Source organism: Coregonus lavaretus (assembly GCF_964263955.1).
Source record: "Coregonus lavaretus genome assembly, chromosome: 28".
Taxonomy (NCBI): domain Eukaryota; kingdom Metazoa; phylum Chordata; class Actinopteri; order Salmoniformes; family Salmonidae; genus Coregonus; species Coregonus lavaretus.
Genome location: NC_140015.1, coordinates 11,266,416 through 11,290,767, shown reverse-complemented (window position 1 = coordinate 11,290,767; position 24,352 = coordinate 11,266,416). Strand labels below are relative to the sequence as shown.

General features: G+C 46.0%; 3 protein-coding genes across 7 annotated transcripts in view; 2 read left to right on the top strand and 1 right to left on the bottom strand.

Moving 5' to 3' along the window:
• The window catches only part of LOC311104267 (synaptic vesicle membrane protein VAT-1 homolog), a 48,204-nt gene extending 45,132 nt beyond the window's left edge, over positions 1–3,072 (top strand). Inside the window, exon 6 of the mRNA XM_084146054.1 lies at positions 2,763–3,072. Coding sequence (XP_084002180.1) covers positions 2,763–3,035 — 273 coding nt within the window. The 3' untranslated portion in view covers positions 3,036–3,072. The remainder of the gene's footprint in view (positions 1–2,762) is intronic.
• A 5,766-nt stretch (positions 3,073–8,838) lies between these two features.
• Positions 8,839–14,937, bottom strand: LOC311104264 (uncharacterized protein). 4 transcript variants are annotated; one of them, XM_084146048.1, is made up of 6 exons: positions 14,851–14,937; positions 13,985–14,189; positions 13,182–13,285; positions 10,227–13,091; positions 9,738–9,946; positions 8,839–9,449 (listed from the first exon to the last, which is right to left on the bottom strand). In XM_084146048.1, exons 2-6 carry the CDS (start codon positions 14,166–14,168, stop codon positions 9,344–9,346), a joined length of 3,468 nt encoding a protein of 1,155 aa, XP_084002174.1. In that variant the 5' UTR covers positions 14,169–14,189; positions 14,851–14,937; the 3' UTR covers positions 8,839–9,343. The 4 variants fall into 4 exon arrangements, with proteins under 4 accessions (XP_084002174.1, XP_084002172.1, XP_084002173.1 ...); XM_084146046.1 differs by having other exon boundaries at positions 13,985–14,186; positions 14,851–14,927; XM_084146047.1 differs by having other exon boundaries at positions 14,846–14,898.
• Positions 14,938–19,350: 4,413 nt separating this feature from the next.
• Positions 19,351–23,161, top strand: LOC311104269 (prohibitin 1). Of its 2 annotated transcripts, none has more exons than XM_084146057.1 (7): positions 19,351–19,432; positions 20,313–20,407; positions 20,580–20,741; positions 20,939–21,081; positions 21,287–21,403; positions 21,611–21,706; positions 21,890–23,161. In XM_084146057.1, the coding sequence occupies exons 2-7, from the start codon at positions 20,323–20,325 to the stop codon at positions 22,100–22,102; spliced, it is 816 nt and encodes a 271-aa protein (XP_084002183.1). In that variant the 5' UTR covers positions 19,351–19,432; positions 20,313–20,322; the 3' UTR covers positions 22,103–23,161. The 2 variants fall into 2 exon arrangements, with proteins under 2 accessions (XP_084002183.1, XP_084002182.1); XM_084146056.1 differs by having other exon boundaries at positions 19,351–19,436.
• The last annotated feature ends 1,191 nt before the right edge of the window (positions 23,162–24,352 follow it).

The window sequence follows — 24,352 nt, the reverse complement described above, 5'->3', positions numbered from 1 at the left end:
CAATGGCCAAGACCAGAGAGCTGTGTAAGGACATCAGGGATAAAATTGTAGACCTGCACAAGGCTGGGATGGGCTACAGGACAATAGGCAAGCAGCTTGGTGAGAAGGCAACAACTGTTGGCGCAATTATTAGAAAATGGAAGAAGTTCAAGATGACGGTCAATCACCCTCGGTCTGGGGCTCCATGCAAGATCTCACCTCGTGGGGCATCAATGATCATGAGGAAGGTGAGGGATCAGCCCAGAACTACACGGCAGGACCTGGTCAATGACCTGAAGAGAGCTGGGACCACAGTCTCAAAGAAAACCATTAGTAACACACTACGCCGTCATGGATTAAAATCCTGCAGCGCACGCAAGGTCCCCCTGCTCAAGCCAGCGCATGTCCAGGCCCGTCTGAAGTTTGCCAATGACCATCTGGATGATCCAGAGGAGGAATGGGAGAAGGTCATGTGGTCTGATGAGACAAAAATTGAGCTTTTTGGTCTAAACTCCACTCGCCGTGTTTGGAGGAAGAAGAAGGATGAGTACAACCCCAAGAACACCATCCCAACCGTGAAGCATGGAGGTGGAAACATCATTCTTTGGGGATGCTTTTCTGCAAAGGGGACAGGACGACTGCACCGTATTGAGGGGAGGATGGATGGGGCCATGTATCGCGAGATCTTGGCCAACAACCTCCTTCCCTCAGTAAGAGCATTGAAGATGGGTCGTGGCTGGGTCTTCCAGCATGACAACGACCCGAAACACACAGCCAGGGCAACTAAGGAGTGGCTCCGTAAGAAGCATCTCAAGGTCCTGGAGTGGCCTAGCCAGTCTCCAGACCTGAACCCAATAGAAAATCTTTGGAGGGAGCTGAAAGTCCGTATTGCCCAGCGACAGCCCCGAAACCTGAAGGATCTGGAGAAGGTCTGTATGGAGGAGTGGGCCAAAATCCCTGCTGCAGTGTGTGCAAACCTGGTCAAGACCTACAGGAAACGTATGATCTCTGTAATTGCAAACAAAGGTTTCTGTACCAAATATTAAGTTCTGCTTTTCTGATGTATCAAATACTTATGTCATGCAATAAAATGCAAATTAATTACTTAAAAATCATACAATGTGATTTTCTGGATTTTTGTTTTAGATTCCGTCTCTCACAGTTTAAGTGTACCTATGATAAAGATTACAGACCTCTACATGCTTTGTAAGTAGGAAAACCTGCAAAATCGGCAGTGTATCAAATACTTGTTCTCCCCACTGTATATTGCATTTTTTGGCAATTCGTATGATATGTTACGAATTCCAATTCGTTCAATATGTAAAAATGTGTAAGTGCTTACGATCCCGAACTGCATCTTTAAGCGTTCTGTCCATCTGAATATCACCAGTTGCTCCCTCCCTCTCTTCCTCTCCCTCTTTAACTCTGACATGACTCCCCTTCTCCCATGCCTGTGTGTGTGTGTCTCAGTCTTTGGGTTGCTAGGAGATGGCCCTCTGTTGCCGTGGCATTGGTCGTTAGGTGGTCTGCCTGCCTGCCTGCGCCGGGCTGGCGTGAATGGGGGGTAGAAGGGAGAGGTGGAGAGCAGAGGAGGCTGGTAGGAGGAGCTAGAGGAGGACGGGCTCGTTGTAATGGCTGGAATGGATTAAATGAAACGGTATCAAACACATTAAACATATGGAAACCTGTGTAGCTCCGTTGGTAAAGCATGGCGTTTGCAACGCTAGGGTTGTAGGTTTGATTTCCACGGGGGGCCAGTATGAAAAATGTATGCACTCACTAACTGTAAGTCGCTCTGGATAAGAGCGTCTGCTATATGACTAAAATGTAAAAATGAAACCACGTTTGACTCCATTCCATTTTTCCATTCCAGCCATTACAATGAACACGTCCTTCTATAGCTCCTCCCACCAGCCTCCTCTGATGGAGAGACATAGGCAGACATTAGGCAGGTCAGTATAGGGTGGGGCTGGCCTGTCTAGGACTGGCCCTTTGTCACTATGATTGACAGGTAGGCAGGACAGTAAGAAACCTATGGGTCAATCAACACTGGCTGTGGCACAACCCTGGGGACCGGCCTCTGACGTGACACTGTGACAGGCACCTAGGAACCAGCCAGTCAATAATGGTAATGTGACATGATCAATAAATTGTCCAGCTCTCAATGAGACCCTATATGGTATCTATCCTGTGGTTTAATTAAACATATGGGGATGGCATAGACCGTTTTAAACTGAAGTACCTTCAAATGAAAATAAATGTATAATTTAGCAATGCATTTACATTTTTCATAATGGTGTTTAAACACAGAATACTGATTAATAATTCCACAAGTTTTCCTTCTCTCTTTCTCTCAATCTACATGATTCTCCATATAAAGCTTTGGCTCTTGCTTTCTGTCCGTCAATCACTGACTCAGGCACACTACCTTTCCCTCTCCATCGTTCTCCCTTTCTCTCAGTTATTAATACATCCTGCCACTAAAGTTTTTACAAACTTCACTCTCCCACGTGCTGATACTTGCCTGTAGTTTATGTTTAAGGAGTGATAGGCTGGGCAATTTATGCTTGCGGTGCCTGGCATCATCTTCTTCTAAGGGTTTGGAGAGGAATTGAGTGTGTGTGTGTGTGTGTTTTATGTGGCTATGTATGCATGTTTGTGTGAAAGACAAACCAACAGTCCTGGACAAATGATGATAGATGGATATCTACTCTCCCTCCCCCTCTCCCACTATCCATCATTCTTTCATGTCTCTCTCTCTCTGCCTCTGCTTCTCTATCCAGGTGGGCGATGCCATGCGGAGAATGCAGGAGAGAAACAACATCGGCAAGGTGATCCTCATCACTGAGCCTATGCCAGAGGAGGAGAAGAAGGAGGAGCCTAAGAAAGAGGAGAAGAAGGAGGACAAGAAAAAGGAGGACAAGAAGAAAGAGGAGAAGAAGAAGGATGACTCCAAGAAGGAGGACAAGAAAGAAGAGAAGAAGAAGGACGAGCTGAAGAAGGAGGAGGAGGAGAAAAAGGAGGAGAAGAAGGAGGAGAAGAAGGAGGAGAAGTGAGAGTGAGGGAGGGATGGATGGATGGATTGATGGATGGATAGATAGTCAGGCAGACAGACCATCGGGGAGCTCGTTCTGGGAGCAGGGGTTTGGTTTGGGAGGGGGTGACAGGGCAGGGGAAATGTGGTGGGGGAGGGAAAGGGAGGAGTGGTGTGTGTGGGTTGGAGTTGGTAGAGCGGGGGATGGGGGTGGGCTTTACAGACTCATTGCACAGCAGTCAATCTGTCATCCCTACCATCATCTCTCAGACCCCTCCCCTCCCCAGTCCACTCTGACAGCGAATACTCAGGCCTGGGCCTATACCCCCCCCTCCCCTCTCTCTCTCCTCCACCACTCAAGCATGGGTCACTTTATTTCTGAATCCCTCACGCCCCCTCATCCCCAGTGCACCTTAACGATAGCCGATCTCACAAAACAGCTCCCGCCCTCACCTCGCCACAATGGGAAAATGACCACTACTATACGCTCTCCTTTGACTCATGGCATAACAGTCTAAAGGTGTTCCCTATTGAGACCCCAGAGAGAGAGAGTCAGAGAGAGAGAGAGAGAGAGACACAGAGGGACGGTGTGGGTATAATGCCCAGGCCTGGGGCGCATCACTGTTGCCTTGACAACGATAGTTCGACCCATTCCAACTCACACAGTGCCCCTCCTCCCTCCATGCCCCTCTCCATGTCGACTCCCACTGTGCTAGATTGCCCTGCGCTGACTTCCACCTGCCACCTCTCCTACCTCCCCTCTCCCTCTACTGAATTCCCCCTACCCTCCCCCTCTCCCTATGGTATAAACCCACAGACAGACAGACAGACAGAACCACACCCACCCACCATCTCACATACGGTCCAGTGCTTTGTTATGTCACTGTGCATGAGTCAGTCAGTGTTTGCTTGTCTGTGATTGGCTGTCAGCTCCCCTGGAGATGTTTGCATGGCTGTGTGATGCTTGACTCCAAGGCCAGTGGTTACAGAACTCCCCAGTCAATAGCCACTACCCACTCTTTATTTATGTATATAAAGAGAGGGTAGTGGCACATCCCTTAAATGCCATGGCACTTCTAGTATCACACAGCTCCCACCTCACAGCTGAGCCCACACTACATATCCCATAATCCTAGAGGTGACACACTAGAGACCAGACAAAAGTGTGTGACAGGATGAAGCTCCAGACAGAGAATTAATGAGCCATTTGGTCCAGTATTAAATAGGAAGGGAGAAATCAGTGCTTAGTTTTGGTGCTCTATAGTTTCTAATGAACCAACTGTTGGCAAGCAGTGCACAGTGCCAATTAGGAGAGAAATGTGTTTATCTTCAAACAAAGCGCACAAACACACACACACAGGACGATGTGGTCAAAGAGGCAGTGTTGTGTAGAGACACTTAGACATTTGAACTGAGTAAAATAGAGTGAATGCCACCCAGTTCCTTGATATCAGACCCTGTCCCTCCCTGATCCTGCCCTGACATTCAATGGCATTCCACTCCTTTCACAGTGACCGCCTGTCGTTCGCCCTGATCTGGAACAGGGGAGTAAAACAACTCCTGCTGGCGTGCATTCTCACCCGTCCCTCCCCTTCTCCTTTCTCTCCTTTCTCCATCTCTTTCTCTCGCTCTCTCTGTGGTCGGCATAGCAACAGGCACCAGGCTCGTCAGAGATGGCGTTGTGGTCTATTTCTCTCTCTATCTGGAGGGAGTGAGTGAGTGAGCAGTATTATAGAGCTGTAAAGTGTCTAATGAAACCCAGGCTTTAGTATTAAAGCTGTAGTACAGAGCAGTAAAATCAGGTTAACATCCTAGTTACTACACTCCAGAAATATTTATATTTGTATCAGTATATTATCAGGACATTTAAATCCCATATAGTCTGTGTGGTGGTGGCACACCAAGGGCCACAATCAATAATTGGCCTCTCCCATAAGAATGCACTGCTGCCCCTTGTGGACATAATGTAGAACAGCAAGACTGGTTTTCAGAAGGTGATTATAGGGGACTCCTTTGTATCAATTAAGCAGGGTTTTGTTTTTGACCTCCTCTAAATTATATTGAATTCATCTGATATTTCTTCTTACGTCAGATATTAATTGTCTATAATAAACCATGGACAGAAGCTAAACCTGTTATGAGCAGGAGTCCTGCAGTACGGACTTCAAAAAAACCCCACTACTATCCCCTTTGGAAAGATGTGAGAATCCATGCTCTTCACACACTTGCCTGCCTGTCTGCCTGCCTGCCTGTCTGTCTGTGAGTCGGACCATTGGTGAAGAGTCTCAGATGGTGACTAGTGACTTTGTAAGAAGTTGTTGTGTTAGGATGAGTGGCCTCCCTCATGTTGTGTGTCAGTCATTGTGTGTGAAGATGTGTGTGTCCTCAGGACGTTTGTCAGGTTAAAAAAAGACTCCCACCTGCCCCTCCTCACCGCCATTACAACCTCCCCTTCCTTGCACTCTCTATCTGCTTCACAGCTGTCTAGCTCTAATCCTCTCTTTCTCTCTTTCTCTCTCTCTACCCCTCTCTGATGAGGCCAATGTTAAGAGGACAGTTGGTACTCCGCTCGCTGATCGTAATGCACTTCCAGGCATGGCAGTCCCACTCCAGTCCCACTGGCTCTGAATCGACTCCGCTCCTTCCCCACTCAGAGACCATACTGTATCTGCTGAAAAGTGACACTTTTGCATGCACGCAAAACACAAACACAGATCTCCTCCTCTACCCTGGGTGGCAGTTCAAATCAAACCATTAATTCATCCAGGGCTGCGAAAGTGAAAACCCGGTGTAGCGGGGACAGCAGTGGGGCTGGGATGGAGTGTGAGTGCCATGCCAGTGTGGGGAGTGACTGTGTTCTGTCAGGCTCTGGTTAGTGTTCTGTTCTGATCTGCTGGGCTCCTTCTGTGAACCTGTGGACGGTGCTTCTGTTTTCAGAATGCCATGTGAGAAGCTAATGCTTCAGTAAAAGGATGTTTTACTTAATATGTTATTTTAGTTTGTTTTACCTATGTTTTTTTGTTTTGTTTTCCAAGGGGTTTAAAGTTCAAAGTTCATACTCTTTACGCAGGGACCTGCCTAACTACATTCCTTTTCAATGTGATGAGCCTTTCTGTTTGTGCCAAACTGAATGTACTCCTCTGTCAATGCCTTGACTACAACGGTGCGTTCAATGAAAAAGAGAAGAAAAAAACATTTCTGGATACTTTTCCTATGACCTTGTAGAAGAACAAAACCACAAAGATGTGTTAATCTGTGTATGATTTCTGTTCCAAATGCTTATGGGTGCTGATAGAATTTTGCTACAGTTTACAAAAGGTTCTAGTTGTTTCTGATTGGTTGGGGTCTTGCTCTCGTGCCTCGATCCTAACACACACACACACACACACACACACACACACACACACTACCGCGTTGAGTGGCACCTCCCTCCATATCCAAACTCTTCACTGTGCTGATCTCAGATCAGTGAAAAACAGAGTATTATCAGGCCTCAGACATCTACTAAAACAAACTGATCCCACATCAGTCGATAGGCCTATGCGTTTACAACCATACCATATAATCTCCATAACTCCATCCCAGTGAAGAGTGCATGGACAAGGTGCATGGACGATTAGGCTGCACAGCACAGCACACAAACTAAAATCCTCTTAGAATTGCAACCAAAAAAAACAAAAAAAGATAAATAAAACAGATCCATTCAAAAATATACATGACCAGATGAATCATTGAATCATGGAGCATTTCTTTCATCCTCCTCTCTCTAGTTTAGCTTTGTGAACACCACCATACTCCATTTTCTTTGTTTCTCTTAGCCTGATTCCAAATGGTTTGTATGGGAAAAGAGAGAGTGAGGTAGCAGATGTGTCCACACAGATAGCTGTGTAGGGGATGTCATAGCGAGGCCATACGGCACAGCTGCACCGATGGAAACCCAGCTCTACCTCTGATCTCAGCTCAGGCCTGGCCTGTCCCAGACGCAATATATCCGCCCTAAAGCCGATCCCAGTTCACATACGACCTGTTTGTCTCAGACATTCCACTATCCTCTATTGCACCTCGAGCTCTTTGATTCTAGTCAATTATCAGTTAGCCAAAGCCCCGCCCTCTCCCCTCTCCATACACACACATCACATTAACATCTGGAATTAAATTGCTTGCATCCAATGGTATGTGGTGCAGAGATTATATGCCATTTGATACAATGTTTTTCTTCCTGTTTGATTGAACCAAAATGTCTCTTAGATGAACTCAGCTGCAGCACACGGGTGGCTGGGTGTTGTGAGTGGCTAGGGCCAGGGGTGTAACTGGGTGTCAGAGAGGGGAGGATGAATCTGTTGTTGGCTGTGCCTGAGCCCTAACCCACTCCTCCCAACCCCTAGCACCCGATTGCTTTTCCAGCTTGGTGAATCTACGTTGTATGTCAGCTTGAATTGATTTTCCAGCCAGACACACATTCTTATGCAAGAGCTCTAAAACCAGAGATGATCCTTCAAGAAACTAGGGCATTTCGTGCATTGGAAAACATCACAGCGCCCAGCTATATTGTTCTAGGTAACGTGCTGATTGTTTCTGGGAGTAAAAAACAGGTTTCCTTTGATTTGCAGTCGTAATATGTAACTGTAAGTCGCTCTGGATAAGAGTGTCTGCTAAATGACTAAAATGTAAAAAATTTAATATCACTGTTTCATATGGTTTCTCACAGGTCATTCCAAACAGCTTACTTTACTCTTGATCAGAAATAACTACCTTTGCATCCACCTCATGAGTACATTTGTTTTTTGTTTCTCTGCCTCACACACACTATACCGTTCTCCTTTCCAGTCTCATGTCAATCTCAGTGCTTGGTGGAGTGTATTCCTAGTTAGAAAGATAATCCCAGACAGTCTGGAGATTATTGCCACATCCAGAGCCATTCAGCCCCCACCCATCCACCCCACACCCTTCCCTAAAAGAAAATAACCCAACCGCTTCTGGCTGTCTCTGGCTCTTCATTAGCAATCACTAAAAACTGTTGCTATGTGCCAACTACCAACATATTCCACAACTTTGTAGAAATGCTGTGAGTGTCTGGTGCATTTGGCTAGGTTTGTTACAATATGTACAGGACACTAGAATCTGTGTGTAGGTGACCAGGAAAAAAGGCATGAGTGTATAGTTCACTATTCCTTCCACTGTATAGTTCAGTAGTGGCTCTGTGCAGAGGGAGTCCCTTACCCTTTCCACCCTCTTCATCATGGTGCCAACAGCAGCCAAATCACTGCACCTATACCTGCTCCAGCCCCCCTCCCCTCGCCTCTCCTCACTGCACTCATACCCACTCCCAGCCCCCCTGCTCTTCCCCATCTGGCACTGTCAAGTCAGCCTCATAACAAGATGCACATTAACCCATCAATAGGAACGCTTCAGAAAAACAGGTCCATTGTCACTTTCCGTCCAGACAGCTCAGTTTCCACACATGGTTTACTGTGAGACAACTACTCTACCTACAGGTTGATTTGTTTGCTAGCTTTTCATTCCTTCTCTCCTTCTCTCTATAGTGTTGTTTTCCACTCTTCTACTAAGTTGTCTCCACTTTGTTTTTTAAACCCTTTGAATTGATGCTGCTTCTGTGCTTGACTCTGGGTTTACTGAATACGTGGTGCAATGCTGTCCACAGTATGGGCTCTAGAGCTTGTAATGCTTCAGTGTGTAATGTTACCATATGCCTTACATGTTTTCCAGGACTAATAAAAAAGCATAACGGAAAAAAAGAATTGACCTGGAGCTGTGGCTTTGTTAATGCGTTATTAGGATGTTACTGTGAGGAAACAATATGGAACTGCAATTACTTGATATTTTATGGCTCATGTTTTGAGTGTGTTTACATAATGAATGTGAATGCTATCAGCTGTGGGAGGACAGAAAAGATATGGACTGAACGCGGTTACAGTAAGATAAAGATGGGAATGTTCACTGTCAGAAATCTCTAGAGATTCAAAACACAGTAAAGCATCCAGCAAGATGAAATAAACAATAGCTGCCAGGACTAATATTGGTCCAATAAAAATAGTAGCTCAAATACTTTTTCAGTATATCCTGTTACTATCATCCGTAAAATGTCTGTGTAAATCAGTAGGTCCTGATTAAGCATGAACAACAGTACAACTATAAAACTCTAAGAACCAAAATTACTTATCTCATTGGCTTATTATTATTATACAAACTCACACAAGCGTTCAAGATTTCTACGTACACAGTGCAAAAGACATTCCCATACAGATTAAATTCTTACAAAACGGGATAGAAACAAACACCTTTATAAAAACATAGATAAGGCTATCCTTGTCAGGTTTTGTTTGTGTCTTGAGACTTGGCAGGTGCCTCCTCAATCCCATTAGCCCTCAGTACTTCAGACAGGCGACTCAGATAGGTGGAGTCTGGATAACCATTCCTGAGTGGACACAAAAGAACATTATAGAGTATATCTCAAATGGCACCCTAATCTCTATATAGTGCACTGCTTTTGACCAGAGCTCTATAGGGCTTTTCTTACATAGGTTACATCCTAAATGGCACCATATTCCCAAAAGTAGTACACTATAAAGGAATAGGGTGCTATTTGGGACACAGACTAGGTAATAAAATGAACAGCACATAACATTGACCCCTGACTTTCTGCTCTTTACTGTTGCTATTTCAGTCGAGAGCCACTAATGGGTACTGTGACCCCAGTACTCACCCAGACTTGCCCCCCTGCAGGCTGGTCTTGTGGGGGATGCTGTCCCAGCTGACCCTGGCCGCTGGCTCCCTGCCCGTCACAGTGAAGGTGAGGCCTAGCCTGAAGGCTTTCTCCAGCCGCGGTAGGAGTTTCCTGGTCCTCTCACATAGGGGAAGGTAGGCCTCAAATACTCCCCCCCGAAACGCAGAGCCAGGCGAGGGGTGGCCCTCCTACAACAGGAGAGGGAAATGTGGCAGATAATGGAGTGTGTTCAAGATTGTAATAGCCACCAGACAGTGTTAGGAGTTAAACATGACAGAAATTAGAAATGCAAAGCAAGCAATTACTGACAAGGGTTACTTAGACTTAACATTTTAATATAAGCTGATTTAATAACGCCAAGAGTGCTTTTGCCAGTTACAAAAAATAACACATGAATGACATGACACATTTAAAATGTCAAATGTAATTGTCCCATCAGATAGCGTGGTAGAGAAGTCCTGCCCTTACCCCTTGAATGCCATCTGGGATGCAGTAGGTGATTTTAACGGCGGTGTCTCTGCCATGGCCTGGCAGGCTGAAGGGCATCTCAGAGTAGTTCATGTTACCCTGGATGCCCTGTGGAACTGCCACCTCAGCCTTGGGGCAAACCCTGCATTGGACGTGGACTTTGAGAAGGCACTGTGGGCACAGGGTCACCCCACACCCTGTCCTCTTCAATGACGGCCCACTCTCCCCACACACACAGATCTGTGTCCATGCCCCAGACAGACTAGACCTTCCCGGGCCATGGCGTGTGAGAGCTCCCCCTGACCCTGACCTTTCCTGGTTCTCTGCTCCACTAGACTGTCTGCTGTTGTCCTTCTGGGTCACTCTGGATCTCAGGTTGCTTTCTTTTGGGGGCGTGACCATGTCTTGATTGGTATGTGCTGCTGATGTTGATGGGAACATTGACCCGCCACCATTCACTGCTCCCGGCCTTCCTCTGTTGCCTATCGCTGAATGGCTGAGAAATGTGTCACTCTTGCTCCCGTCTGCCTCTATGGTCCCTCCCCTCTCCACTTTCTCCTTTATGACAGGGTCTTTCCTCGCTGGTGATTGGCTCACAACTGTGTTCTTGTGTTCCGATTCGCTGTTTCTCGTCCTCTTGGAAGAATCACGCCTTAGGATGTTTTTCTTCTCCTCCCTGCTGGCACCAGGCCCCTCCTCTCCTCCTCTCTGAGTCTCAGACATCCGCTGAAGGCTATTGGTCTGAAACTGTGTGGAGTTCTGGACCCCATTCACCTGAGATGGACTGGACTGATTCAAAGTGGAGGTAGAGGGGACAGAGAAGTCCTCTTGTCCCCCCCTCTGGCCTGTCTCTCCAGGGAATACCTCCCTCAGTGCTGCCCCAACTTGAGAGCACAGCTGCTTGGGGCCGATCAGAAATACACTATCTCTCATCGTCTGGATGGAGACCTTCTTGAACCGTTGCCTCACCTCAGCACAGCACATTTCTAAAGTCTCATCCGCTGGGTCGGACAAGCCTAACTCAGCCAGACGCAACTCCTGCAAACAGAAGTCTGTCTTCAACATGGCAACCAGCTTCTGCATCTCCAACTGACAGGTGCTCACCACAGATGACTCTGCTCCACTAAGGACGACAGTGATGTCACTGCTTTTGTCTGATTGGCTCTCCCTCATCTGCAGGTCAGAGGTCATGTCCTGTATACGAGTGGCGTAGGCCTCCTTCATGTAATTCCATATCACCATGGAAATGGTTAGCTCTGCACGGTAGGCATTTCTCCTGTCCAAGCTATTGGACCGCCTGGCTCTGTTTGTGGCTTTCTCAGCCTCACTTTGTCCTGGGTCCTGGACCTTGGACCTGGCCCGCCCCGAGAAACTACTGGCCCGCTTTAGGGTGGACCCTGACCCGGAGGATGAGATGGTGGTGGGGATGGTGCTGCCCCCTGACAAGGTGTTCAGAGTTGAGATTAATGGGGCTGTCTCACCCTGCTGCCTAAGGTCTCTTGGTATTGAGCTCAGGAAGAGTCCATCCTCCATAGAGGAGGGGGTGAACAGGGGGTCACCTCTCATGAACAGGATATCCTCTCCACTACTCTGTGTACCTGGCCTGGGGAGTCCCCCAACACCTGACCCTGCTCTGTCTAAGCCAAACAGGTCATGGCCTAACATGGGTCCAAGGCCTGGTCGTAAACTTGGAGATGGGTCCCCTACCGTCACTGTGTCCCTAGGTCTGGTCCCTAGCCCAGCCGGCCCTAATGCCTTGAAGCGGGGGGCAAACTTATACCCTCGGGCCCCCTCTGTCCTTCTCTCTGTCTCATATTGCTTTAGCAGCTTATCTATCCTTGCGTCCAGGGGTGTTCCTGCTGTGGGTGTGAGTCTCTCCTCTTCCCCTGGCTTGGAGGAACCAGATGTGGATGAGGGAGATCGTAACAAGCTGGCTACATCCTCCACCGCCTCCTCTCTCTCCCCCAGGAGGAGGAACTGTTTGGCTTCGGACACATCGCTGCTGTTGCCAACTATGTAGACGTTCCTGTCATCCTCACTGAGCAGCAGCTTGGGCAGCCTGACCCGCAGGCTCTCCATGGCCTTGGACAGGCCTCCCCTGGGAAAGAGGACGCTCTTGGGCAGCTGGGCTCGCCGGAGCCTGGCCTCGTTCTCCTGATAGAGCCGGCTCAAGTCCCCACGAGCCCCCCTCAGACGCTCCAGCTCCTGCCCAATGTCCCCCGCCCTGGGTACTCTCTGTAGGAACAGGGTGGTCACCCCCTCAGCGGTCACCTCCACCACCTCTACCCCATGATGGGTGAGGATCTCCTGGTACTCCTCTCCACAGTGCCTCTGCAGGTAGAGGAACATGTCTGCATCCATGATCAGGGAGAGGTCCTCTTCCACCATAGGGGGTTCCTCAGACAGACACAGACCCACAGCACCCCCCTCTGCCTGGGCTGTCCCCTCCCCTTCCCTGCCCTGACCTCCAGACGTAAAGTCCATATGTGGGCCTGAGCCTAGATCACCTGAGAATAGACCCATGGCCTGCTCTGTTCGTTCTCTCTGCTCATCACCTCTCCTGTGATGGTCTGTTGGCTCCTGGGTATGAGTCCTCTTCGCTTGGTCCCTAGTGCCTCTAGTAGGGACTCCCAGAACACCATTGGCCCCAGGTGGGGGTGTATCTGTGGAGGCCAGGGCCCCAGGGAGCCCCAGTATTTGGGCCAGTGCAGCCTGGACCTGGGAGTAGAGGCCCTGCAGGGTGCAGAGCTGCTCTGGGTTGTTATAGTGGATCTGGACATCATGACTCCTGTCAAGGCTGGTCACTGCTGCCTTTCCTCCAGGTAGCTGGCTGTAGTCCACTGTAACAGACATGCTCAAGATGACCTGAATGGGAGAGGGAGGGGGGGAGAAAGAGGGAGAACATGTAAGTCTAAATAAAATGTGTCACTTCCCATTATTGTGTCAACAACATACCTTATTTGGGTCCAGGTCTTTGTGAGGTTCACTCAAGGTGAGTTCATACTTCTTCCCGTCCACCTTCAGAATGTGTCGGCCATGTTGAAGCACGCTCCTTGCCACTGTGTGGGGTCACCAGAGTACAAAAGCTAAATCAATCTCAGTCAGAGAAACACCCTTACTAAGCACTCCTGCTCCTGGCCTCTCCATTGAAATGTATGCCAACACCCGAGCTCACAGTTAATCGATGGTGACAGGCCATGAAGCATTATACCTTGCATTTCATAGTTAATTTGCAAATGGATGCAAAATGAAGTTTAAAAAGAGTGGCTATGGTCAACGAGCCAGATGGAAATCTATTGATAAGGAACTTAGCAGTGGCAACGATGTACTGTAGTTGTTACTTTATGCCTCTATGTTATGGTGAAACAGTCCATTTATCACCATCAAGTCTCCAGTCTCCTGATCTCTTCTCTCTACCAATTCATCATTCACATTCCATGCCCTATGCACCCCACCCCTCCCAGGAGCCTCAGACACATTATATGCACAGCCACACACACACACACACACACACAGTCTTGTACAGCTAACCTTGTGGGGACACACAATTCAGTCCCATTCAAAATCCTATTTTCCCTAACCTTAACCCTAACCCTAAACCTAGCTCGTAACCCTAACCCTTAACATAATTCTAGCATTTGACCTTGTGGGGACTAACAAAATGTCCCCAGTTGGTCCCCAAACATTTTTTTAAACTATTGTTGTGGGGACTTCTGATCCCCACAAGAATAGTTAAACACGTCCACACACACACACACCTCCAATGTCCTCAAAGGTGATGAGGGCAGAGCCGGGTGTTGCCTTGACAATGGTGGCAGATGCTATTTCCCCTCCTCCATTCCTGGCCCTCAGGAAGTGGATGTATAGCTTGTCTGTCAGCCGGTCCTCCTTTATATCAGTGGGCAGGCCACTCACCCTCACTGTCCTGCACTGCTCCGCCATCTGCTGGGCAAAACTGGGCTACTGACATACAGGAGGAATACATAGGTGGGTATACCAAGCCAAGTCTCCCTTCAACCATAACCACTGATCATAAATTGTCAATACATTTGTTATTGCCATGTAATAGGCCAACATAACTATTTTTTGTGGGGGTTATCTGGATATTTGATCAAATTACACCCTGTGCTGGACGTTGCCACGAAACTTCATCAACATAATCAACAGAAACGTTTTTTTATTCAACTGCTGTGTCAACGGAGGTCAATGCTATGGAAACAGCTTGAGATACTGTTGATGTTGATAGTATACTGTAAAGAGAGATGTGCTAACTGTTCACATGACATGCGCACTGACTACTTGAAGTTCAAATGGGGTCCACAAAGAGCAATCGACCAGTTGGCACGATGTGCTTCATATCACATTAATCCACTGTTTCAGAAAGATTAGTGCGCATAGTTATCCATTCCCTTCCCTGCTCTAGAAAAGAGACGATCACTTTGACCATCAAATCACAAAATCTGTGAAAATCAAAGGAATGGATAAGTGTGCAGACTGCTGAGACTGAGAAAATTAAACTTCAAGGAAGTGCACAAACGACACAATCTAAAATGACCTCAAAGTAGATCTCTTAAAGGCATTGCCTTTTTTCACAACGACATCAACGCAAATATCCTTACCTCACCTGTTTAGAAGCCTCTCATTTCTCTCGTCTCGCACTAAAGACGAGGACGTATGTTGTTCAGAACATGGATGGAAAGTGAAACTGTATGAGTAGGAACTGGAGGTTTAAGATTGTTGTTGTTCTTCATTTCAAACGCCAGGGGGCGAACGTAAGAGATAGGCTGCAGAGCTCTATCATACTATCCAGGTCTGAGCCCAAACAGTTTGAGCTTCTACTTCTAAAAATCTACCTTTCCAGAAATAAGTATATCACTGTTGCCGCTTGCTACAGACCCCCCTCAACCCCCAGCTGTGCCCTGGACACCATATGTGAATTGATTGCCCCCCATCTATCCTCAGAGTTCGTACTGCTTGGTGACCTAAACTGGGATATGCTTAACACCCCGGCCGTCCTACAATCTAAACTAGATGCCCTCAATCTCACACAAATTATCAAGGAACCTACCAGGTACAACCCTAAATCCGTACAACCCTAAATCCGTAAACATGGGCACCCTCATAGATATCATCCTGACTAATTTACCCTCTAAATACACCTCCGCTGTCTTCAACCAGGATCTCAGCGATCACTGCCTCATTGCATGCGTCCATAATGGGTCCGCGGTCAAACGCTCCCTAAAACACTTCAGCGAGCAGGCCTTTCTAATTGACCTGGCCCGGGTATCCTGGATGGATATTGACCTCATTCCGTCTGTAGAGGATGCCTGGTTGTTCTTTAAAAGTGCTTTCCTCTCCATCTTAAATAAGCATGCCCCATTCAAAAAATGCAGAACTGAGAACAGCCCCTGGTTCACCCCAGAGTTGACTGCCCTTGACCAGCACAAAACATCCTGTGGCGTACTGCATTAGCATCGAACAGCCCCCGCAATATGCAACTTTTCAGGGAAGTCAGGAACCAATCTACACAATCAGTTAGGAAAGCAAAGGCTAGCTTTTTCAAACAGAAATTTGCATCCTGTAGCACTAACTCCAAAAGGTTTTGGGACACTGTAAAGTCCATGGAGAATAAGAGCACCTCCTCCCAGCTGCCCACTGCACTGAGGCTAGGAAACACTGTCACCAACGATAAATCTACGATAATCGAGAATTTCAATAAGCATTTTGCTACGGCTGTCCATGCTTTCCACCTGGCTGCCCCTACCCCGGCCACCAGCTCTGCACCCCCCTGCTTCTCCTTCACCCAAATTCAGATAGCTGATGTTCTGAAAGAGCTGCAAAATCTGGACGCCTACAAATCAACTGGGCTAGACAATCTGGACCCTTTCTTTCTAAAAGTAGCCGCCGAAATTGTAGCAACCCTTATTACTAGCCTGTTCAACCTCTCTTTCTTATCATCTGAGATCCCCAGAGATTGGAAAGCTGCCGCGGTCATCCCCCTCTTCAAAGGGGGTGACACTCTAGATCCTAACTGTTACAGACCTATATCCATCCTGCCCTGCCTTTCGAAAGTATTTGAAAGCCAAGTTAACAAACAGATCACCGACCATTTCGAATCCCACCGTACCTTCTCCGCTATGCAATCTGGTCATGGGTGCACCTCAGCCACAGTACTGTGCAGCCGTCTTCATTGACCTGGCCAAGGCTTTCGACTCTGTCAATCACCGCATTCTTATTGGCAGACTAAATAGCCTTGGTTTCACAAATGACTGCCTCGCCTGGTTCACCACCTACTTCTCAGATAGAGTTCAATGTGTCAAATCGGAGGGCCTGTTATCTGGACCTCTGGCAGTCTCTATGTGGGTGCCACAGGGTTCAATTCTCGGGCAGACTCTATTCTCTGTGTATATCAATGATGTTGCTCTGCGACACCATGTTGTATACATCTGGCCCTTCATTGGACACTGTGTTAACAAACCTCCAAACGAGCTTCAATGCCATACAACACTCCTTCCGTAGCCTCCAACTGCTCTTAAACGCTAGTAAAACTAAATGCATGCTCTTCAATCGAACGCCGCTTGCACCCGCCCGCCCGACTAGAATCACTACTCTCGGCGGGTCTGACTTAGAATTTGTGGACAACTACAAATACCTAGGTGTCTGGTTAGACTGTAAACTCTCCTTCCAGACTCACATTAAGCATCTCCAATCCAAAGTTAAATCTAGAATCGGCTTCCTATTTCGCAACAAAGCCTCATTCACTCATGCTGCCAAACATGCCCTCGTAAAACTGACTATCCTACCGATCCTTGACTTCGGCGATGTCATTTACAAAATAGCCTCGAACACTCTACTCAGCAAATTGGATGTAGTCTATCACAGTGCCATCCTTTTTGTCACCAAAGCCCCATATACTACCCACCATTGTGACCTGTACGCTCTTGTTGGCTGGCCCTCACTACATATTCGTCGCCAAACCCACTGGCTCCAGGTCATCTATAAATCACTGCTAGGCAAATCCCTGCCTTATTTTAGCTCATTGGTCACCATAGCAACACTAGTATGCGTTCCAGCAGGTACATCTCACTGGTCATCCCCAAAGCCAACACCTCCTTTGGCCGCCACATTTCCAGCTCTCTGCTGCTAATGACTGGAACGAACTGCAAAAATCTCTGAAGCTGGAGACTCTTATCTCCCTCACTAACTTTAAGCATCAGTTGTCAGAGCAGTTTACCGATCACTGCACCTGTACACAGCCCATCTGTAATTAGCCCACCCAACTACCTCATTCCCATATTGTTATTTATTTTGCTCATTTGCACCCCAGTATCTCTATTTGCACATCATCTTCTGCACATCTATCACTCCAGTGTTAATACTAAATTGTAATTATTTTGCACTATGGCCTATTTATTGCCTTACCTCCATAACTTACTACATTTGCACACACTGTATATATATATATTCTATTGTGTTATTGACTGTATGTTTTTGTTTATCCCATGTGTAACTCTGTGTTGTTGTTGTTTTTATCACACTGCTTTGCTTTATCTTGGTCAGGTCGCAGTTGTAAATGAGGACTAGTTCTAAACTGGCCTACCTGGTTAAATAAAGGTGAAATAAAAAATAAATAAAATTAAGGCCTGGTTCACAGGTCCAAAAATGAATCAATGCATTGGTCAATTCAAGGCCTAGATTAGAATTGTCCAATAATGAGATACATTTGTCTTTCAACAAAACGTGTGTGTCTGTGCGTGTGTGAACAAAACGTGTATGTGTGTGTGTGTGTGTGAACAAAACGTGTGTGTGTGTGTGTGTGTGTGTGTGAAGCCAGCCACTGAACGTTCTGAAATGATATACAGTAGGTTCAACTTTATTTTCATAATATGTCTCACTAACCTCTCAAAATTTGAAAAATTAAGAAGAAACAGTCAAACATATGCCTAGGCATTATTCTCGCCAAAGAGAGGATTAATTCAACCAAAGACAGTACAGTATGAAGATAGGCTGAAACTGCTTCTCCAATAGAATCATAGTTGTAGGCGATGTCATGGCGACGTTGGCTAGCTTAGCTCATGCGCAGAAACACTTCATTGGGTCAAACGGGTTGTCTCTCGCTGAACTGCGCATGTGCAAACCATGAACTGAAAGTCACTTATTCGATATAAAGTTGTTTTTGACGGAAAAAAACGTGTTAGTTTGTCAGTTTGGAGGTTGGAGTAATAACATGTTCAACTAATTAAGACATTGGCTCATATATAGGTTGTGCCTTTAGATTTTGAGAAAATTAACAACTAATGAATATTTTTTCACTTCTCTCATTGACTTCTCAAACCCCAAACCCCGGCCTGGTCTGCATGGTCTGTTTCGCAAGCGTTCCTGGAAGTCTCGCGATGTTGCGTCTCAGGGTTTAGAAACTGATTCAACCCTGTTCAAATTTACATTTAACATTTTAGTAATTTAGCAGACGCTCTTATCCAGAGCGTCTTACAGTTAGTGAGTGCATACATTTTAAAATGACAGAAATATCTAATTATCATTATAAACTGGGTGATTCGAGCCCTGAATGCTGATTGGCTGAATGCCGTGGTATATCAGACAGTATACCATGGATACAAAACATTTATTTTTACTGTTCTAATTAGGTTGGTAACCAGTTTATAATAGCAATTATAAACGTAACAGTTTATAATAGCAATTATAAACTGGGTTGTCCGAGCCCTGAATGCTGACAGCCATGATATATCAGACAGTATACCATGGGGTATGACAAAACATTAATTTGTTCTTCTCAAATTACATTCGTAACCATTGGTAACCATATACCACACATCCTCGGGCATTATTGCTTAATAAGGCACCTCGGGGGTTTGTGGTATATGGCCAATATACCACGGCCACGGGCTGTATCCAGGCACTTCGCGTTGCGTCGTGCTTAAGTTCAGCCATATACCACACCCCCTCGTGCTTTATTGCTTAATTATATCATAATTTAACTATTATCATAGTTGGTGAACTTCGGCAACCAGAATGCTCAGCGATATTCTCACTAGCCAATGGATTGCATGGATACACAAGTCCCGGAGCACTATTTATCCAATCAGAGAGGAGTTTGTTAGAAGTTGATGCGCGTGCTCTGCAGAAAGGAAAATTCATGCGTTCTAACATCGGCTCCGGTGGAGGTCATAGACATAACTGACAAAACAGTAGGTGAGTGCTCATTTAATTAGTTCTGACCATATACATGTATCAATATATAATTAACAAAACTCCCTAATAGTCAGATATTGCTATTGTAATGGTGTGTGACTAGTTATGTGGGTAATTATTCAGTAAACCGGGAAGGTACGCAATGAGTAACATGGAAACGAGCGACCGATTTGCAAGTTCACGTCGCTGCGTGAGCATGTAACGTTAACTTAACTACAGATTGTCATGATAGTGTTTGTTACCCTGATCTAGAGCTATCGCTTGGCATGACAGGTCCAGGTGTGACATTGCGTGTTTTATGTTTCAATTCACACAGTTAGTTAAATATAGTCTTAATCGTTTTTGTTGCAAGGTCTGCTTGCTTGGCTAGCTAGTGTGGCTAATGCAGCTTTGGCATCATTGACAAACCAAGGCCATCACGTCAGAAGGGAATAACTCAGAGCTCTGGAAAGACGAACAACACGTTTATTTGGATAGCTTTAGTAGCTACTTCACGACGCCAGGACAGCGGAGTCACTGACCACCTTCCGGATACACTTGAAACCCTACCTCTTTAAGGAATACCTGGGATAGTATAAAAGTAATCCTTCTACCCCCCCCCCCCCCCCCCCCCCCAAAAAAAAAAGTGTATATATAAATTGTAAAGTGGTTGTCCCACTTGCTATCATAAGGTGAATGCACCAATGTGTATGTAGCTCTGGATAAGAGCGTCTGCTAAATGACGTAAATGTACTTACCTACATGTAGATGTATTATACCACATACTCAATTATATAATTAAGAACTAAAGTTTTATCTGGTGAACTCACATAGAAATGAAAATAAATGTATCTATCAATGAATAGCTCGTTATAGTATTTCATTCTTTTTTTTCAGGGCTGCAGACATGGCGAAACTATTTGAATCCATCGGGAAGTTGGGGCTGGCACTCGCTATTGGTGGAGGTGTTGTGAACTCAGCCCTCTTCAATGGTGAGACATTGACCTCTGTAAATGGATCAATTGATCTTGATCTCAGTGGAGGCTATGGAAACACCTGGATGCAATACTAGAAATTCTGAACAACATATCTAACTAAGGCTTAATGTTGTGAATTCCATAACACTACCAACCTGAATTGGCCTAAAATTTCTTCACGTTTCAGTTGATGCAGGTCATCGGGCAGTTATATTCGACAGGTTCCGGGGAGTGCAAGATGCCGTAGTTGGCGAGGGAACCCACTTCCTCATTCCCTGGGTACAGAAGCCTATCATCTTTGACTGCCGTTCTCGTCCACGCAACGTGCCTGTCATCACAGGCAGCAAAGGTAACTAACATGAGTCACGAGGACCTGCACAATAGCCTCCACACTTAGTCTTTCTCTGGTATACTAAAAGCTTTTACCTACCTATCTTTCTGTCGTTTCATTTCAAGCTCTATCCAAGAGCATTTTCCTTTTTTTACTTCTTCAACTGTCCTCTTGTAGTTTTTGTAAAGTCTTAATTCTCTCTCCCCACCCCACAGATCTGCAGAATGTAAACATCACACTGCGTATCCTCTTCCGGCCGGTGACTAGCCAGCTCCCACGCATCTTCACCAGCATCGGAGAGGACTACGACGAGAGGGTACTGCCATCCATCACCACAGAGGTCCTCAAGTCCGTGGTTGTGAGTGTTAGACTAATGCTGCATTGCCATTATAAGGTTTTACCCTGGTGTTTGGCCTAAAAACAGACTTTTGCGTTTCCACGTCTGAGGCCTTGTCCCAAAAAAAGTCTGAGTGGCATTGGGTTGCAGTGAAGTCTATGCTATCCTGTTATTTTCTTGCGTCTTTATGTGTATATATGGGTGGGTTTGTGTGTGTGCCTCACAGGCCCGGTTTGATGCCGGTGAGCTCATCACCCAGAGAGAGCTGGTGTCTCGGCAGGTCAGTGACGACCTGACAGAAAGAGCCAACACCTTCGGCCTGATCCTAGATGACGTCTCACTGGTAAGCTGTTGTTGTTTGAAGGAATAATACACTCAAAACGACTAATTCCCTTGATTTACAATGTTGAATAATGCTAACATGTGAGAACATATTTGTGCACAAATGTTTGATTTTATCGTTATAATAAGCAAGGAAGCGAGCGTTTTACTCTGTGGGCCTGGTCATCACTTGTACGTGTTAATTGACCTCATGTTCCTTCTTCCACAGACACACTTGACGTTCGGTAAGGAGTTCACAGAGGCTGTTGAGATGAAGCAGGTGGCTCAGCAGGAGGCCGAGCGGGCCAGGTTCGTCGTGGAGAAGGTAAGGAGAAAGAGTTTGAGACATTGACAGAGATTTATTCTGTAAGGTGACAAGAATACAAGGCATGCATTTAATACACTTATAGCTGGAAGTGACCCTTAACAACCAAGTGATTCTGACCTTGCACACCTCTTATAAAGGATGAATAGGAGTCAACAGTGTATTTCTTCTCTACTTCACCAGGCCGAGCAACAGAAACAGGCAGCCATCATCTCAGCGGAGGGTGACTCCCAGGCCGCCCTGCTTATCGCTAACTCCCTGGAGGTGGCTGGAGACGGCCTGGTAGAGCTGCGTAAGCTGGAGGCTGCCGAGGACATCGCCTTCCAGCTGTCCCGCTCCCGCAACGTCACCTACCTGCCCGCCGGCCAGGGCACACTCCTCCAGCTGCCCCAGTGAGACCCACACACCCTGACCTAACCACCCGTCCCTGTGACCAGCCAATGCATGGGCCATGGAGGAGGGGGGGGTGGCTAGTGGGTAGAGGAGAGGATGAAGGGATGGGGGTCCTCCACCTTCGAACACTCTCCTCTCACTAACTATGGACGGGTGAAATAATTGCGGCTTGGGAGTGTGTAAAGGTCCATGAAAAGGTTCTGAAGTGTGGGGAAGAGGGAGCCAGAGGCTTGATCTATGGTAAACTACATATAGTAAGTTCTGTCAAAAATACAACATCGGTGCTGCAATCAATTATATTGGATTTGTCTGGCAAATTCAGAGCAGTGACTGAGGGGCCTGTGATATGAAGAAGTTGTAATTATGTTAATTTAGGGAAAGAGCTGTTCGGAATGTCATGAGAAAGATGGAACATTTTAGCACTATTGTAACCACCACAGCAATCACAATCCTGGGCATTTATTGATCTTAGAGGACAAGCTATTTAATGAACTGCATTACATTAATCTTAGCCAAGCACAAACTTCCATGGGTGAATAAGAGACTGCTGCTATATACCAAAGTAGTTTGGGATCCAAAGCACCCTTGTTTTTCCACTCATATCTTTTAAATTACCTCGTACAAACAAATTATCTGAACTAATCTACCCAGAGCCATATATTCTAAATATGACTCTGAATCAACCCATCCCTTTGACTGAGTCTATTGTGCAGAGATGGCCTGTCAAATGTCCTCTCACAGCTGGCTTTCCTAAAATCCACCCAGTTTGATTGCCATAGAGTCCCAGCACTGCACTCCCCCTACTTGATTGCAAGGTTGGATCCTCTGCAGAATAATCTTTGGTTTACTAGCACGTTGTCCACACCACCCCATCTATGGTCCTCAGTGACATGTCCCTCCTAGTCCAGTGATATGAAACGTGCCTGACAGATGGTCAAGGGTGGCAACCTTCCCTCATTCTTTAAAGTTTGTCGCTGTGTCTTTATTTGAGAGGGAGGCTGTGCAAGCCCCTGCATTCCACTCAATATGTTTCAACTTAACAATAAAATTGTCTTATTTCTACAGCATAGTGACAGCTCTTTTTGTGTACCAAATCTCTGTGAAAGGTGACGTGTGGATGTTCAAGTTATGGTTCTCATTTATAGCCACAAGAGGGCCCTATAAATATATTTTGAGTTTTGTGTCCGATTTGTGAATACCTGTACTTGGGTATAAATCATACATAGACCAGATTTAACTTATGTCTGCCATTGTGTAAAGTCTGTATAGGGGTTGAAAGGACTCCTTAAGCATCTGTTGTTATGAGGTATACATTGAGGCAGAGAACTGAAACATTGTTAGGCTACCATTGCATAAATACATACAATGTAGTTTATACACTGATAACTAAAGTAGTGGTAGTTTTAAATATAAACCTGGCTATGTTTCATATCAGATGCTTTTGTGCTTGCTATGTTCTATTGCATTTCACATCCTAGCCCAACAACCTGATATAGGTTGTAGAAATTTTAGCACAGATATTTGCAGAATGGAGTTTTATAAACAGTGCATCATTCTGTCTCGCTTACACAGGATGTAAGTCTGATTTCCTGTTTGTTTTACCAACAGTCACAATTGTGGGCACTACAGTAAATATGAAAATATAATTAACTTATTCGCATGACTAATTGGCATACTTCAAATGGCAATTACACATTTCAGTACCTAGGTAAAAGAGGGGAAAGTTTCTAAATATACAGTAGCACATTATTCCACATTTCATTTTAGAAGAGTGGTTAGAGACGGGAACAACGGAGCAGTCTGTCTCCTGTGTTTGGTTAGTACAGACATCCATCCATCCATATAGGCTTCTAATATCATTTATGTCCAGGAAATGGGCAATAAAAAAAAGGTATAAGGTGAAATACTGTATTCAACAGAAATCTCCTTCAACATCTAGGCATTGCCATTTAGATGTACATTTCATGCAGTAGTTAGCTTTTTCCAGTAACCGATTCCGTGTCTAATCTAGCTCTGGTTTTCTTATAATTTTCCGGCTAAAGATGGGGGACAGACACGAGTGCGCGCATCGTGCCCTGTCTGGTTTGGAGGGGAGACGAGAAAATTGTGGCTCGGCTACCCAACCCTGACAGCCGCCTGCCTCTCAGTGCCTGGGATGAGCACGAGACACTTGCTGGGCCACGTAGCAATGGATCTACCCTAACACGGAGTCCAAAGCAAACATATCAGTGTCATACATTCTAAAAATGCATT